This window comes from Hoplias malabaricus, chromosome 3 (assembly GCF_029633855.1).
Source record: "Hoplias malabaricus isolate fHopMal1 chromosome 3, fHopMal1.hap1, whole genome shotgun sequence".
NCBI lineage: Eukaryota > Metazoa > Chordata > Actinopteri > Characiformes > Erythrinidae > Hoplias > Hoplias malabaricus.
Window position 1 is genome coordinate 57075328 of NC_089802.1, and position 16480 is coordinate 57091807.

At 39.4% G+C, this 16480-nt stretch overlaps 1 protein-coding gene across 1 annotated transcript; it reads right to left on the reverse strand.

Moving 5' to 3' along the window:
- Nucleotides 1-13598: 13598 nt before the first annotated feature.
- Nucleotides 13599-16106, reverse strand: LOC136690672 (phospholipase A2 inhibitor and Ly6/PLAUR domain-containing protein-like). The gene is made up of 5 exons (XM_066662612.1): nt 16032-16106; nt 15593-15712; nt 15280-15447; nt 14526-14642; nt 13599-14269 (listed from the first exon to the last, which is right to left on the reverse strand). Exons 1-5 carry the CDS (start codon nt 16078-16080, stop codon nt 14070-14072), a joined length of 654 nt encoding a protein of 217 aa, XP_066518709.1. The 5' UTR covers nt 16081-16106; the 3' UTR covers nt 13599-14069.
- Nucleotides 16107-16480: the final 374 nt, after the last annotated feature.

Below are 16480 nucleotides of genomic sequence, written 5' to 3' on the forward strand. Positions count from 1 at the left end.
ACAAGTTAGAAGTGCCTAGCTCACCTTAAGGTCAAAATCAGTTCCCCCTGCCGGACACCGTGAGATTACAAGGTTGTGCTATGTTAACTAAATATCTTCTTTTTATTAATAAAACTCTCATTATTTGAAGTCACAGTGTTTGCAATTTATTCATTAGAATTTCTGAAAATCCTGAAGAACTCATTTAGCATGATTATTATTCATTCTCAAACTAATTATTAATGTTTTAATTGCTTAAACCAATTATAAATCTTAATTAATATCATTAAGTCAAATATCAGAGGTTGGAGGAGTTTGAATAAGGTCAAGGCTATAAAACAAATTATAAAATTATATGTATATGTATCGGGGTGTATGACCAACATCCACTACACCACAATACAATTAAAAATCACAAAGCTGGTCTTGGTTGCTGCATCCCTGGATGTGTGAAGCTTGGTAAAAAAGCCTTGCTGCTTTTGCAGTTTAGCTAGCAAAGCTTCCGATGTCCGCGCCCTTTCAGCATCAGTCACGTTCTTGTATTTCTCCCCGTGTTTCGTCTCGTAATGCCGACTCAAATTGTAGTCCTTAAACACGGCGATCTGCTCCCCGCAAACTAAACACACGGCTTTACCTCTCACTTCAGTAAATAAATACTTAGCAGTCCAATTTTTGTTGAAAACCCTGCATTCGGCATCTACCTTTCTTTTTTTAGCATGAGCAGACATTTCTGAGGGCTAAAGTCGTCTTGTGACTTAGTGACAACGATCAAATCACGCCCATGCCTCAATATACGTTTTGCGTCATCATGTACGTAAATAAAAAACAACTTCAAAATAAAAGCAATGCAGCTTCAGTCCATGCATCAGGTAAAATAAGAAAATATGTTTATTTTGTAATTTCCAATTAACGTTACACGGGCCGGTCAGAGTCAATCAAAGGGCCGTATGCGGCCCGGGGGGCGTACAATGCCCAGGTTTGGTCTAGAGAGTGCACATTTACTTTATTTTCTGTGTTGTTCAAGGAATATGAAATATATAAAAGCAATGTTATATTCCTAGGACATCTTGTTTGAAAACAATGACCCAAAGGTAAGTCTGCTGAGCTGAGGAAGCAGGTAAGTATAGAAGACAATGTTGATGCATATTTCCTGCTGTACCCATGTGAGCAATAGAGAAACACCCATTCATCATTAGTTTGATATGTGTATATAATACCCTAATACATATAGGCAAAACAGTGTAAAATATGTCAGAAGTACAGGTGTTGGACAAACAAAACGGAAACACCTGGTTTTAGACCACAATGATTTATTAGTATAGTGTAGGGCCTCCTTTTGCGGCCAATACAGTGTCAATTCGTCTTGGGAATGACATATACAAGTCCTGCACAGTGGTCAGAGGGATTTTAAGCCATTCTTCTTGCAGGATAGTGGCAAGGTCACTATGTGATGCTGGTGGAGGAAAATGTTTCCTGACTCGCTCCTCCAAGACACCCTAAAGTGGCTCAATAATATTTAGATCTGATGACTGTGCAGGCCATGGGAGATGTTCAACTTCACTTTCATGTTCATCAAACCAATCATTCAAAAGTCTTGCTGTGTGTATTGGTGCATTGTCATCCTGATACACGGCACCGCCTTCAGGATACAATGTTTGAACCATTGGATGCACATGGTCCTCCAGAATGGTTTGTTAGTCCTTGGCAGTGATGTGCCCACAAGTATTGGGCCAAGGGAATGCCATGATATGGCAGCCCAAACCATCACTCATCCACCCCCATGCTTCACTCTGGGCATGCAACAGTCTGGGTGGTGTGCTTCTTTGGGGCTTCTCCACACCGTAACTCTCCCAGATGTGGGGAAAACAGTAAAGGTGGACTCATCAGAGAACAATACATGTTTCACAGTGTCCACAGCCAAAGATTTGTGCTTCTTGCACCATTGAAACCGACGTTTGGCATTGGCATGAGTGACCAAAGGTTTGGCTATAGCAGCCCGGCTGCGTATATTGACCATGTGGAGCTCCCGATGGACAGTTCTGGTGGAAACAGGAGAGTTGAGGTGCACGTTTAATTCTGCCATGATTTGGGCAGCCGTGGTTTTATGTTTTTTGGAAACAATCCGGGTTAGCACCCGAACATCCCTTTCAGACAGCTTTCTCTTGCATCCACAGTCAATCCTGTTGGATGTGTTTCGTCCTTCCTGGTGGTATGCTGACATTACCCTGGATACCGTGGCTCTTGATACATCACAAAGACTTGCTGTCTTGGTCACAGATGCTCCAGCAAGACGTGCACCAACAACCTGTCCTCTTTTGAACTCTGGTATATCACACATAATGTTGTGTGCATTGCAATATTTTGAGCAAAACTGTGCTCTTTCCCTCTTCTAATTGAACCTTCACACCCTGCTCTTATTGGTGCAATGTGCAATTAATGAAGATTGGCCACCAGGCTGGTCCAATTTAGCCATGAAACCTCCCACACTAAAATGACAGGTGTTTCAGTTTCATTGTCCAACCCCTGTATGTGATGAGGATTATTGTGGTAAATCACATCCTGAACCTAATGAGTACAAAGCACCATGAAATTTTGCTAGTGCTGTAATGAACATAGTCGACCATGTCCTTCTCTGTAGGTGCACTGTAAATAATTTTAAAGGATCTATAATTACATTCAGAACTGCAGTGAATTCAAAATAGTAGCTGCATTATTTATAAAAATGACAGTATAGTGGTATGCACACGTTGTGGTGGCAAACACACTACGTAGCGGAGTCAATTATAATTTATTATTATATGATTAATAATTAATTTTTTTACTCATTTTGATAAGCTCCATGTTTGGGAGTCATTAAATAATATGTAGTGTCTTTACCTGTCCAATTAGGCCATCTCCACATATTATACAGCAGAATTAGCTAGAATTAATTATTATTAATGTATTATGACCCACCGTGGGTTCTTGGCTCCGAAACTGAATCTGAACTAGAAGGAATAATTCCGTACAAGAAAAGTGCACACACAAATAACCAAGGATTGGTTTTACCACACAACTGGTTTATTAATAATAATATTAAATAATGAATATTGATTATATATTCATATAATGAAATGGATTACAGTGATACATGAGATTCTATTACTACAGGAGATTAATATATGAGGGAATTTTTTCTCTATGAGGGAATTATTTCTCTATAATAATTACCCTAAATTCTACAAAGGCTATTGTTGATCCCAGCAAGCATTCAGCACCAACCTCCTGAGCAATGAAAGAAATGAGATCATGTGACCTTACGTATCCCAGGAGATGGACAGGGAGCATGTGCTGTGTTTTCCGGCGCAGCTTCCAGGAGAACTGCAGACGTGGGCCTTGTAGGCTGCAGCCGTGGGCATTCCTTTTCTCCCCCTTTCTCAGACACGGTGACCCCTCCGTTGGAGCTGGTGGCGTTCTGAAGTTCTCTGTGGGGATTCTCCGTCATCGCTGATCTGCCGCCTTGTGAGACACGTCCATGCAGGTCTCTCCTGGGCAGGTCTCTCCTCATCTCAGAAGGTCATTCTGAGGGTGCGTGTGGCCATTTTCGTAGCTGGTCCGGAAGCTTTTGTTATCACTTTGAAGATCAGAGGTGGCATTGAATTCTTGCTGGAGTTAAACTATAGCTTTTCTTTAAACTATAGTTTTCTACAAGAGATAAAATTAAGATAGAACTTCTGTTCTCTCTGGACCATGCTAGAGGGGCTCAAGACTGTTTAAGAAAGCCATGAGAGTCTGACGCACGCACAAAAAGAAAACTGATGTGCGCACAAAAAGAAAACTGAATCATGCACAAAAACTGATGCACGCACAAAAAGAAAACTGATGTGCGCACAAACACTGTTGCACGCACAAAAAGAAAACTGATGCATGCACAAAAAGAAAACTGATGCACGCACAAAAACTGACGCACACACAAAAATTGATGCATGCACAAAAAGAAAACTGACGCATGCACAAAAAGAAAACTGATGCACGCACAAAAACTGATGCACGCACAAAAAGAAAACTGATGCACGCACAAAAACTGATGCATGCACAAAAAGAAAACTGATGCACACACAAAAACTAATGCATGCACAAAAAGAAAACTGACGCACGCACAAAAAGAAAACTGATGCACGCACAAAAAGAAAACTGATGCACGCATAAAAAGAAAACTGATGCACGCATAAAAAGAAAACTGATGCACGCACAAAAACTGATGCACGCACAAAAGGAAAACTGACGCACGCACAAAAACTGATGCACGAACAAAAAGAAAACTGACGCACGCACAAAAACTGATGCATGCACAAAAAGAAAACTGACGCACGCACAAAAAGAAAACTGATGCACGCACAAAAACTGATGCATGCACAAAAAGAAAACTGATGCACGCACAAAAACTGATGCATGCACAAAAAGAAAACTGACGCACGCACAAAAACTGATGCACGCACAAAAGGAAAACTGACGCACGCACAAAAACTGATGCACGCACAGAAAGAAAACTAATGCACGCACAAAAAGAAAACTGAAGCACACACAAAAAGAAAACTGATGCGCGCACAAAAAGAAAACTGATGCACGCACAAAAACTGATGCACGCACAAAAAGAAAACTGATGCGCACACAAAAAGAAAACTGATGCGCGCACAAAAAGAAAACTGATGCGCGCACAAAAAGAAAACTGATGCACGCACAAAAAGAAAACTGACGCACGCACAAAATGAAAACTGATGTGCGCACAAAAAGAAAACTGATGCACGCACAAAACGAAAACTGATGCACGCACAAAAACTGATGCACGCACAAAAAGAAAACTGATGCACGCACAAAAAGAAAACTGATGCACGAACAAAAGGAAAACTGATGCACGCACAAAAAGAAAACTGACGCACGCACAAAATGAAAACTGATGTGCGCACAAAAAGAAAACTGATGCACGCACAAAACGAAAACTGATGCACGCACAAAACGAAAACTGATGCACGCACAAAAACTGATGCACGCACAAAAAGAAAACTGATGCACGCACAAAAAGAAAACTGATGCACGAACAAAAAGAAAAGTGATGCACGCACAAAAGGAAAACTGATGCACGCACAAAAACTGATGCACGCACAAAAAGAAAACTGACGCACACACAAAAAGAAAACTGACGCACGCACAAAATGAAAACTGATGCACGCACAAAAACTGATGAATGAACAAAAAGAAAAGTGATGCACGCACAAAAGGAAAACTGATGCACGCACAAAAAGAAAACTGATGCACGCACAAAAACTGATGCACGAACAAAAAGAAAAGTGATGCACGCACAAAAGGAAAACTGATGCACGCACAAAATGAAAACTGATGCACGCACAAAAACTGATGCACGAACAAAAAGAAAACTGATGCACGCACAAAAAGAAAACTGACGCACGCACAAAATGAAAACTGATGCACGCACAAAAACTGATGCACGAACAAAAAGAAAAGTGATGCACGCACAAAAGGAAAACTGATGCACGCACAAAAACTGATGCACACACAAAGAAAACTGACGCACACACAAAAACTGATGCACGCACAAAAAGAAAACTGACGCACACACAAAAACTGATGCACACACAAAAAGAAAACTGACGCACACACAAAAACTGATGCACGCACAAAATGAAAACTAATGTGCGCACAAAAAATGAAAACTGATGCACACACAAAAACTGATGCACGCACAAAAAGAAAACTGATATGCGCACAAAAAGAAAACTGATGCACGCACAAAACGAAAACTGATGCACGCACAAAAACTGATACACGCACAAAAAGAAAACTGATGCACGCACAAAAAGAAAACTGATGCACACACAAAAAGAAAACTGATGCACGCACAAAAACTGATGCACGCACAAAAAGAAAACTGATGCACGCACAAAAAGAAAACTGATGCACGCACAAAAAGAAAACTGACGCACACACAAAAACTGATGCACGCACAAAAAGAAAACTGACGCACGCACAAAATGAAAACTGACGCATGCACAAAAACTGATGCACGCACAAAAAGAAAACTGACGCATGCACAAAAACTGATGCACGCACAAAAAGAAAACTGATGCACGCACAAAAACTGATGCACGCACAAAAAGAAAACTGACGCACGCACAAAAACTGATGCACGCACAAAAACTGATGCACACACAAAAAGAAAACTGACGCACGCACAAAAACTGATGCACGCACAAAAAGAAAACTGAAGCACACACAAAAAGAAAACTGATGTGTGCACAAAAAGAAAACTGATGCGCGCACAAAAAGAAAACTGATGCACGCACAAAAAGAAAACTGACGCGCGCACAAAATGAAAACTGATGTGCGCACAAAACGAAAACTGATGCACGCACAAAACGAAAACTGATGCACGCACAAAAACTGATGCACGCACAAAAAGAAAACTGATGCACGCACAAAAAGAAAACTGATGCACGAACAAAAGGAAAACTGATGCACACACAAAAAGAAAACTGACGCACACACAAAAACTGATGCACGCACAAAAAGAAAACTGATGTGCGCACAAAAAGAAAACTGATGCACGCACAAAATGAAAACTGATGTGCGCACAAAAAGAAAACTGATGCACGCACAAAACGAAAACTGATGCACGCACAAAAACTGATGCACGCACAAAAAGAAAACTGATGCACGCACAAAAAGAAAACTGATGCACGAACAAAAAGAAAAGTGATGCACGCACAAAAGGAAAACTGATGCACGCACAAAAACTGATGCACAAACAAAAAGAAAACTGACGCACACACAAAAACTGATGTACGCACAAAAAGAAAACTGATGCACGCACAAAAAGAAAACTGATGCACGCACAAAAAGAAAACTGATGCACGCACAAAAAGAAAACTGACGCACGCACAAAATGAAAACTGATGCACGCACAAAATGAAAACTGATGCACGCACAAAAAGAAAACTGATGCACACACAATAAGAAAACTGATGCACGAACAAAAAGAAAAGTGATGCACGCACAAAAGGAAAACTGATGCACGCACAAAAACTGATGCACACACAAAAAGAAAACTGACGCACACACAAAAACTGATGCACGCACAAAAAGAAAACTGACGCACACACAAAAACTGATGCACACACAAAAAGAAAACTGACGCACACACAAAAACTGATGCACGCACAAAATGAAAACTAATGTGCGCACAAAAAATGAAAACTGATGCACACACAAAAACTGATGCACGCACAAAAAGAAAACTGATGTGCGCACAAAAAGAAAACTGATGCACGCACAAAACGAAAACTGATGCACGCACAAAAACTGATACACGCACAAAAAGAAAACTGATGCACACACAAAAAGAAAACTGATGCACGCACAAAAAGAAAACTGATGCACGCACAAAAAGAAAACTGACGCACACACAAAAACTGATGCACGCACAAAAAGAAAACTGACGCACGCACAAAATGAAAACTGACGCATGCACAAAAACTGATGCACGCACAAAAAGAAAACTGACGCACGCACAAAAACTGATGCACGCACAAAAAGAAAACTGACGCACGCACAAAAACTGATGCACACACAAAAAGAAAACTGACGCACGCACAAAAACTGATGCACGCACAAAAAGAAAACTGACGCACGCACAAAAAGAAAACTGACGCACGCACAAAAAGAAAACTGACGCACGCACAAAAAGAAAACTGACGCACACACAAAATGAAAACTGATGTGCGCACAAAAAGAAAACTGACGCACGCACAAAAACCGACGCACGCACAAAAACCGACGCACGCACAAAATGAAAACTGACGCACGCACAAAAAGAAAACTGATGCACGCACAAAGAGAAAACTGATGCACGCACAAAAAGAAAAGTGATGCACGCACAAAAGGAAAACTGATGCACGCACAAAAACTGATGCACACACAAAAAGAAAACTGACGCACACACAAAAACTGATGCACGCACAAAAAGAAAACTGACGCACGCACAAAAAGAAAACTGACGCATGCACAAAAAATGATGCACGCACAAAAAGAAAACTGATGCACGCACAAAAACTGATGCATGCACAAAAAGAAAACTGACGCACGCACAAAAACTGACGCATGCACAAAAACTGATGCACGCACAAAAAGAAAACTGACGCACGCACAAAAAGAAAACTGACGCACGCACAAAAAGAAAACTGACGCACGCACAAAAACTGATGCACGCACAAAAAGAAAACTGATGCACGCACAAACACCGACGCACGCACAAAATGAAAACTGATGTGCGCACAAAAAGAAAACTGATGCACGCACAAAAACTGATGCACGCACAAAAAGAAAACTGATGCTCGCACAAAAAGAAAACTGACGCACGCACAAAAAGAAAACTGACGCACGCACAAAATGAAAACTGATGTGCGCACAAAAAGAAAACTGACGCACGCACAAAAACTGACGCACGCACAAAAAACGACGCACGCACAAAATGAAAACTGACGCACGCACAAAAAGAAAACTGATGCACGCACAAAAAGAAAACTGACGCACGCACAAAAAGAAAACTGACGCACGCACAAAAAGAAAATTGATGCGCGCACAAAAAGAAAACTGATGCACGCACAAAAAGAAAACTGACGCACGCACAAATAGAAAACTGATGCACGCACAAAGAGAAAACTGATGCGCGCACAAAAAGAAAATTGATGCGCGCACAAAAAGAAAATTGATGCGCGCACAAAAAGAAAACTGATGCACGCACAAAAAGAAAACTGACGCACGCACAAATAGAAAACTGACGCACGCACAAAGAGAAAACTGACGCACGCACAAAAAGAAAACTGACGCACGCACAAAAAGAAAGCTGACGCGCGCACAAAAAGAAAACTGATGCGCGCACAAAAAGAAAATTGATGCGCGCACAAAAAGAAAACTGATGCACGCACAAATAGAAAACTGACGCACGCACAAAATGAAAACTGACGCACGCACAAAGAGAAAACTGACGCACGCACAAAGAAAACTGATGCACGCACAAAAAGAAAACTGACGCACGCACAAAAAGAAAACTGATGCACGCACAAAAACCGACGCACGCACAAAATGAAAACTGATGTGCGCACAAAAAGAAAACTGACGCACGCACAAAAAGAAAACTGATGCGCGCACAAAAACTGATGCACGCACAAAAAGAAAACTGACGCACGCACAAAAAGAAAACTGATGCACGCACAAAAACTGACGCACGCACAAAAAGAAAACTGACGTACGCACAAAAACCGACGCACGCAAAAAATGAAAACTGATGTGCGCACAAAAAGAAAACTGACGCACGCACAAAAACTGATGCACGCACAAAATGAAAACTGACGAACACACAAAAAGAAAACTGATGCACGCACAAAAAGAAAGCTGACGCACGCACAAAAAGAAAACTGATGCACGCACAAAAAGAAAACTGACGCACGCACAAAAAGAAAACTGACGCACGCACAAAAAGAAAACTGATGCACGCACAAAAAGAAAACTGACGCACGCACAAAAAGAAAACTGATGCACGCACAAAAAACGACGCACGCACAAAAACTGATGTGCGAACAAAAAGAAAAGTGATGCACGCACAAAAAGAAAACTGACGCACGCACAAAAAGAAAACTGATGTGCGCACAAAAAGAAAACTGACGCACGCACAAAAAGAAAACTGACGCACGCACAAAAAGAAACCTGATGTGCGCACAAAAAGAAAACTGATGTGCGCACAAAAAGAAAACTGATGTGCGCACAAAAAGAAAACTGATGCGCGCACAAAAAGAAAACTGATGCGCGCACAAAAAGAAAACTGATGCGCGCACAAAAAGAAAACTGATGTGCGCACAAAAAGAAAACTGATGCGCGCACAAAAAGAAAACTGATGCGCACACAAAAAGAAAACTGACGCACGCACAAAAAGAAAACTGACGCACGCACAAAAAGAAAACTGACGCACGCACAAAAACTGATGCACGCACAAAAAGAAAACTGATGCACGCACAAACACCGACGCACGCACAAAATGAAAACTGATGTGCGCACAAAAAGAAAACTGATGCACGCACAAAAACTGATGCACGCACAAAAAGAAAACTGATGCTCGCACAAAAAGAAAACTGATGCTCGCACAAAAAGAAAACTGACGCACGCACAAAAAGAAAACTGACGTACGCACAAAAACCGACGCACGCACAAAATGAAAACTGATGTGCGCACAAAAAGAAAACTGACGCACGCACAAAATGAAAACTAATGTGCGCACAAAAAGAAAACTGACGCACGCACAAAAACTGACGCACGCACAAAAAACGACGCACGCACAAAATGAAAACTGACGCACGCACAAAAAGAAAACTGACGCACGCACAAAAAGAAAACTGATGCACGCACAAAAACCGACGCACGCACAAAAAGAAAACTGACGCACGCAGAAAAAGAAAACTGATGCATGCACAAAAAGAAAACTGACGCACGCACAAAAAGAAAGCTGACGCACGCACAAAAACTGATGCACGCACAAAATGAAAACTGACGCACACACAAAAAGAAAACTGATGCAAGCACAAAAAGAAAGCTGACGCACGCACAAAAAGAAAACTGACGCACGCACAAAAAGAAAACTGACGCACGCACAAAAAGAAAACTGATGCACGCACAAAAAGAAAACTGACGCACGCACAAAAAGAAAACTGATGCACGCACAAAAAACGACGCACGCACAAAAACTGATGTGCGAACAAAAAGAAAAGTGATGCACGCACAAAAAGAAAACTGACGCACGCACAAAAAGAAAACTGATGTGCGCACAAAAAGAAAACTGACGCACGCACAAAAAGAAAACTGATGCACGCACAAAAAGAAACCTGATGTGCGCACAAAAAGAAAACTGATGTGCGCACAAAAAAAAAACTGATGCGCGCACAAAAAGAAAACTGATGCGCACACAAAAAGAAAACTGACGCACGCACAAAAAGAAAACTGACGCACGCACAAAAAGAAAACTGACGCACGCACAAAAACTGATGCACGCACAAAAAGAAAACTGATGCACGCACAAACACCGACGCACGCACAAAATGAAAACTGATGTGCGCACAAAAAGAAAACTGATGCACGCACAAAAAGAAAACTGATGCTCGCACAAAAAGAAAACTGACGCACGCACAAAAAGAAAACTGACGTACGCACAAAAACCGACGCACGCACAAAATGAAAACTGATGTGCGCACAAAAAGAAAACTGACGCACGCACAAAATGAAAACTGATGTGCGCACAAAAAGAAAACTGACGCACGCACAAAAACTGACGCACGCACAAAAAACGACGCACGCACAAAATGAAAACTGACGCACGCACAAAAAGAAAACTGATGCACGCACAAAAAGAAAACTGATGCACGCACAAAAACCGACGCACGCACAAAAAGAAAACTGACGCACGCAGAAAAAGAAAACTGATGCATGCACAAAAAGAAAACTGACGCACGCACAAAAAGAAAACTGATGTGCGCACAAAAAGAAAACTGACGCACGCACAAAAAGAAAACTGACGCACGCACAAAAAGAAAACTGATGCACGCACAAAAAGAAAACTGATGTGCGCACAAAAAGAAAACTGATGTGCGCACAAAAAGAAAACTGACGCACGCACAAAAAGAAAACTGATGCATGCACAAAAACCGACACACGCACAAAAAGAAAACTGACGCACGCACAAAAACTGATGCACGCACAAAAAGAAAACTGACGCACGCACAAAAACTGATGCACGCACAAAAAGAAAACTGACGCACGCACAAAAACTGATGCACACACAAAAAGAAAACTGACGCACGCACAAAAACTGATGCACGCAGAAAAAGAAAACTGATGCACATTTTTCATAAAACAGATTTATTGGCAGAGTATCTCTTCTATATTTATATACTATTTTACACACATTAAAAACATTTACATTTATGACTAATGCATTGTTATTTATATATTTATTATCCATATAGGTTTTCTATAAATTTGTTCCAAATACACATTATTTTACAAAGTAAAATACTTTAACTCACAGTCTAAAAAAGTACAGTATATATAAGCCATTGTACATCACTGATAGTACTGCACACCCCTTAAACCTTATTTAAAATCTTTATGGAAACTAACAGAAATGAGCATGAAAACCGTGGCAGACTCTACCTTCTTCCTTTCCAACTATCTTTGATATATTAATAATGCCAGTAAACCAACAAACATGTAACCACAGTGAGCCAGCCTACCCTGCTGAATTACTCCTGTCCGAACGTCTTACTTTCAAATCCACCTTAAATGCTTTGGCAGTAACAGTAAGCTAACGTTACTGTTTCATTATGTGAGGTGGAGGCGAAACATTTAAACGCTTCTTAACGAACACCAGTCACCGGTCCGAATGTTAAATAATACACCTACATATAGTCAGCACAAAATGATTGCTCACACATTAAAATCGCGCCCAACATACAGGAAAAACTTTCAGGAGTAAATAATAATCCAGCGTCAGGTAATTTAAGGTGGAAGCGAAAAGTTGTAATACAACATTGATCTTCTGGGCTAACTCAACGTTAAGAATCAGTAGATTAAATTTATACAAATCATATAATTAGCATAAGCGAAAACAGTATAAAATTGCTTACCTTACTCAAAATATAATAATAATATTTACATATTTCCATTTCCCGCGTTGTCATGGTGGCCATTTTTGTTGTGGCTTTACAAACTCCATAACTACCATAATGCTTTGCGTGCTAGCTTTAGCAATTAGCTCCGTTTTTGTTTGCAGTAGCAATTTTGGAATAGAAATAGAAAGCCCCTATTGTCATTATACACAGCATACACAGTATACATAGTACAACGAAATTGGAAGCTGCTCCTTAAAAAAGTGCCCAAAGTGCAATATTTAAATAGAAAAGTTAGAACTATCTAATTAAAATTATAGAAACATATAAGTACCCTATAGTCAAGTAGGGCAGACAAAACAGATGACACACTGTGCAGATTCCCATTTAGCAGCGTGATGGCTTTGGGAAAGAAGCTGTCCCTGAGTCTGTTTGTTTAGGCCGGTATGGACCTGTAGTGCCTACCAGAAGGCAACAGGTTAAGGAGGTGGAAGCCAGGATGGGTGTTATCCTTCAGAATGTTCCTGGCCCTACTGAGACAGCGAGAATTGTAGATGGAGTTTATGAAAGGCAGTCATAACACGTGTGGAGGCTACTAGTGTGGACACAACATATCTACAGGTCGTTTTGTGGATTTGAGAGGGGAAAAAGCAGCACCCCATTTTTGCAGATAGAGGGCAGTCTTTCTAGGAAAAAGCAGCACCCCATCTTTGCAGACAGAGGGCCGTCTTTTTTGTGCATGCATCAGTGTTTTGTGCGTGCATCCGTTTTTTGTGCGTGCATCAGTTTGTGTGCGTGCATCAGTTTTCTTTTTGTGCGTTTGCCCTTCAGGGCCACCGTAGTAACAAGACAACAATTTTTATTTTCTCAGCAGTTTTTATTCTGCAGAATTTTAAAAAATAAATTGTATTAAGTTATAAATCTAGCAGACAATACCAAATCCAGATTCAGTATCAACTTACTCAAAACAAAACCCATATAAGGTATTTGTGTGTGTGTGTGTGTGTGAGTGAGAGAGAGAGAGAGAAACTTATACAATAAATTTAATAACAATTACAAATATCAAAAATGTATTATTCTTACATTAATCATTTGTACTAACAGTAGTAGTAATATACTTTTAGAAGTAGGCTCTCTAATTTGGTCATCTGACTATAAATACTTGAAATTTAATAATACATCCTATATTCATGCATATTTGTAATGACCATGACAATAAAAATATATGCAGAATAATAATGAATGCATTTAATTTTATTGCCGTTGACATACACTAATTAATGAAGCACATAGTACTATAGTCAAGAATCATGTCCATATTAGTTTAAAATAAAATATGTTTTCATTAATATACTTTTAATAAGCAGAGAGAGAGTGAAATCTCTACTGGAGGAGCATTGTAGCTGTAAGGATCACCAGTAAGATGCTGAGGTCCAGTCTATGCCAGGCTTCACTTCCATTACACAAGTTCCCAGTGCAGCAAGTGACATTTCCAAATGTGGAGCCAATATCACACAAGTTTTTAGAGAGACATCCCTTCGCATTTATGTTCCCGAATAAAGGAATTCCAGGAATTCCGACAACTGAAAAGAAAGGTGATGCACGTAATATATTTATTGTAAAATCTTCAGTTTAGCATAATTAATTAAAAGTTATTAAATTGTAGCATAAGAACATGCTTTATTGTTGCTCTCAAAAAATTATTGCTTCTCCAAAATGGTAAATTTCCTATAGTAGGCAAATATTTTCTTATTTTTAATGTGAGACAATCTAACAATATTTATTCCAGATGTTTGGAGGATTTCTATTGTGATGATGATAAGTACTAGAGGTACTCACGGGTGCCATTGGAACAGCGATTTTCACTTCCCACACAGGACACAGTGGTGTTACAGACAGTGTCTGTGTCACTGTTACAGGCGAAACATTTCAGTCCATTTGCAGTATTGTCAGGCTCTGTGAACCAGAAATACAAGCAGATTAGAAGCCATGTTTGTGTTTTGGTAAAAATCTATGCCAGCTACTGAATTTTTACTACATATAAAATCATATTTTTACTAAAATCTTTTATAATATATTAAGTATTTGAAACATGTTAGAGAGATTTCTTAAACCAATTTCAGTCATCACTCTGATTTTCATGTCACTTTGACTCTAAATCTCTAAATTCTGTAGATGGCATTGATCTAGTAATTGAGATCCCAGTGTTGAGATGATATCCCTGAAAATGTTGGATCTGATATCAGAGAAGTTCTAATCTAGACTTAATCTAGTCTCATATTTTGTGTTGTTAATTTGCTGGGTGTGTATTTCATTCTCTGGATGTGTCCGAGGAGACAGTAGATAGCTGGTTTTAAGTGAACAGATTTATTTAAAAACAGCTAATTTTAAAACTATTCATGGTTTAAATGTCAGTGTAAATTTGATACCAAATTAATTGCGGTGTATATTTATGAAGAAATTTAAACGTAATTATTATGAATAATATAAGCAAATACATTCCTCAAAACATCATATAGTTACACAAAATATGTCAGTAACAAATACAATCCTTTACATTGGGACTAAAACTGATTTTTAACTGAATTCTTACCAGGAATTTGGTTGTTATTGCAGTTATCACTGTTACAGCAGGTCAGGTACAGAAAGAGAGATGAGGTTACCAAGTCAGCTGCAAGAGTTATGCTTGAACCAGTTGCATTCAGTGAATTACATGTGTTTGAAGAAAAGCACCCACGTGCAACTAAGGCTTTGCCGCCACCTTTAGAGGAGAAATTAGAAAATGCTATGAGCACAATAGTACATTTATTTTTTTAAAATACTTTTTATTCAGTTACAGTCCTGTAGCTTAGCAGGCACTAAAAATTGAAAATGTACCTCACTTGAAAAGATAAAACCAAACTCACCTGATGAACCAACATTAAATCTCTCACTAGAGCAAATTTCGCCTGTACCACATGTGGTTGTAAATGTGTTGGGGCACTGGCCAAAACCATTCGTACAACTTTTGCACTGCAGAGTATAAACTGGGAGAAGAGCAAAAGCATAAGAAAGACAATGCCTGACAATTGCAATCAACAAACTTAAATTTTCTGAATATTCTGAAACTTGTGCTCTATGCACTCTATTGTATTTACATTATTTTTGTTTAAGAAGCATGAAATATGAATCTGTTAGGACAGTTTATTAATGGTGGAGGTTTTGTAAACTAATTATTTAGGTGTGTAGTAAACATAGGGCTTTAAAAATATGTAAGTTATTGTCAAATCAAGTCTATATAGTTATAAAACAGTATATTAACAAATATCCTGTTTGAAATAAAAAAGAAAAAAGATTTTGTTTTACCTGAGCAGAAGAGAGAAAAGAGAGACACACACAGAAGCATCTTCATCATGACAGATGTTGTTGTTGTCTGAACTCTGGTATGAGCTATAGCTGGCCCACACCTTTCTGGTCTAATTTATATGATCCTGTGAACACTTCCTGTTCACCATTTTTGGTAGCATATGACAATAACTGCACGTAGTAAACATACCTAGTAACCTGCTTTATCTGTAATTTCTTGAAGAACTGGCTACAATCACGCTGGGAATTTACAGCTCTCTCTCTCTCTCTCATACACACACACACACACACACACATACACACACACACACATTTCAAGAAAAGTTGAGACACTTTAAAAAATGTCTTTTCATTTACTTGAACCTTTACTTAACAGACAAAAAACTTGGCACAGAGGCATCTTTATCACTGGGTCATGTAATTTTTTCTATTTTCTTTTGGGATTTGAA

Excerpts from the sequence above, each read along its gene's own strand:
- LOC136690672 (XM_066662612.1), bottom strand. The coding sequence starts at position 16,080 with ATGATGAAGATGCTTCTGTGTGTGTCTCTCTTTTCTCTCTTCTGCTCA. Across the intron at positions 15,713-16,031 it reads CTTTTCTCTCTTCTGCTCAG|TTTATACTCTGCAGTGCAAA; the intron begins GTAAAACAAAAT and ends CTCTTCTCCCAG. Across the intron at positions 14,270-14,525 it reads TCGCTGTTCCAATGGCACCC|TTGTCGGAATTCCTGGAATT; the intron begins GTGAGTACCTCT and ends CTTTCTTTTCAG.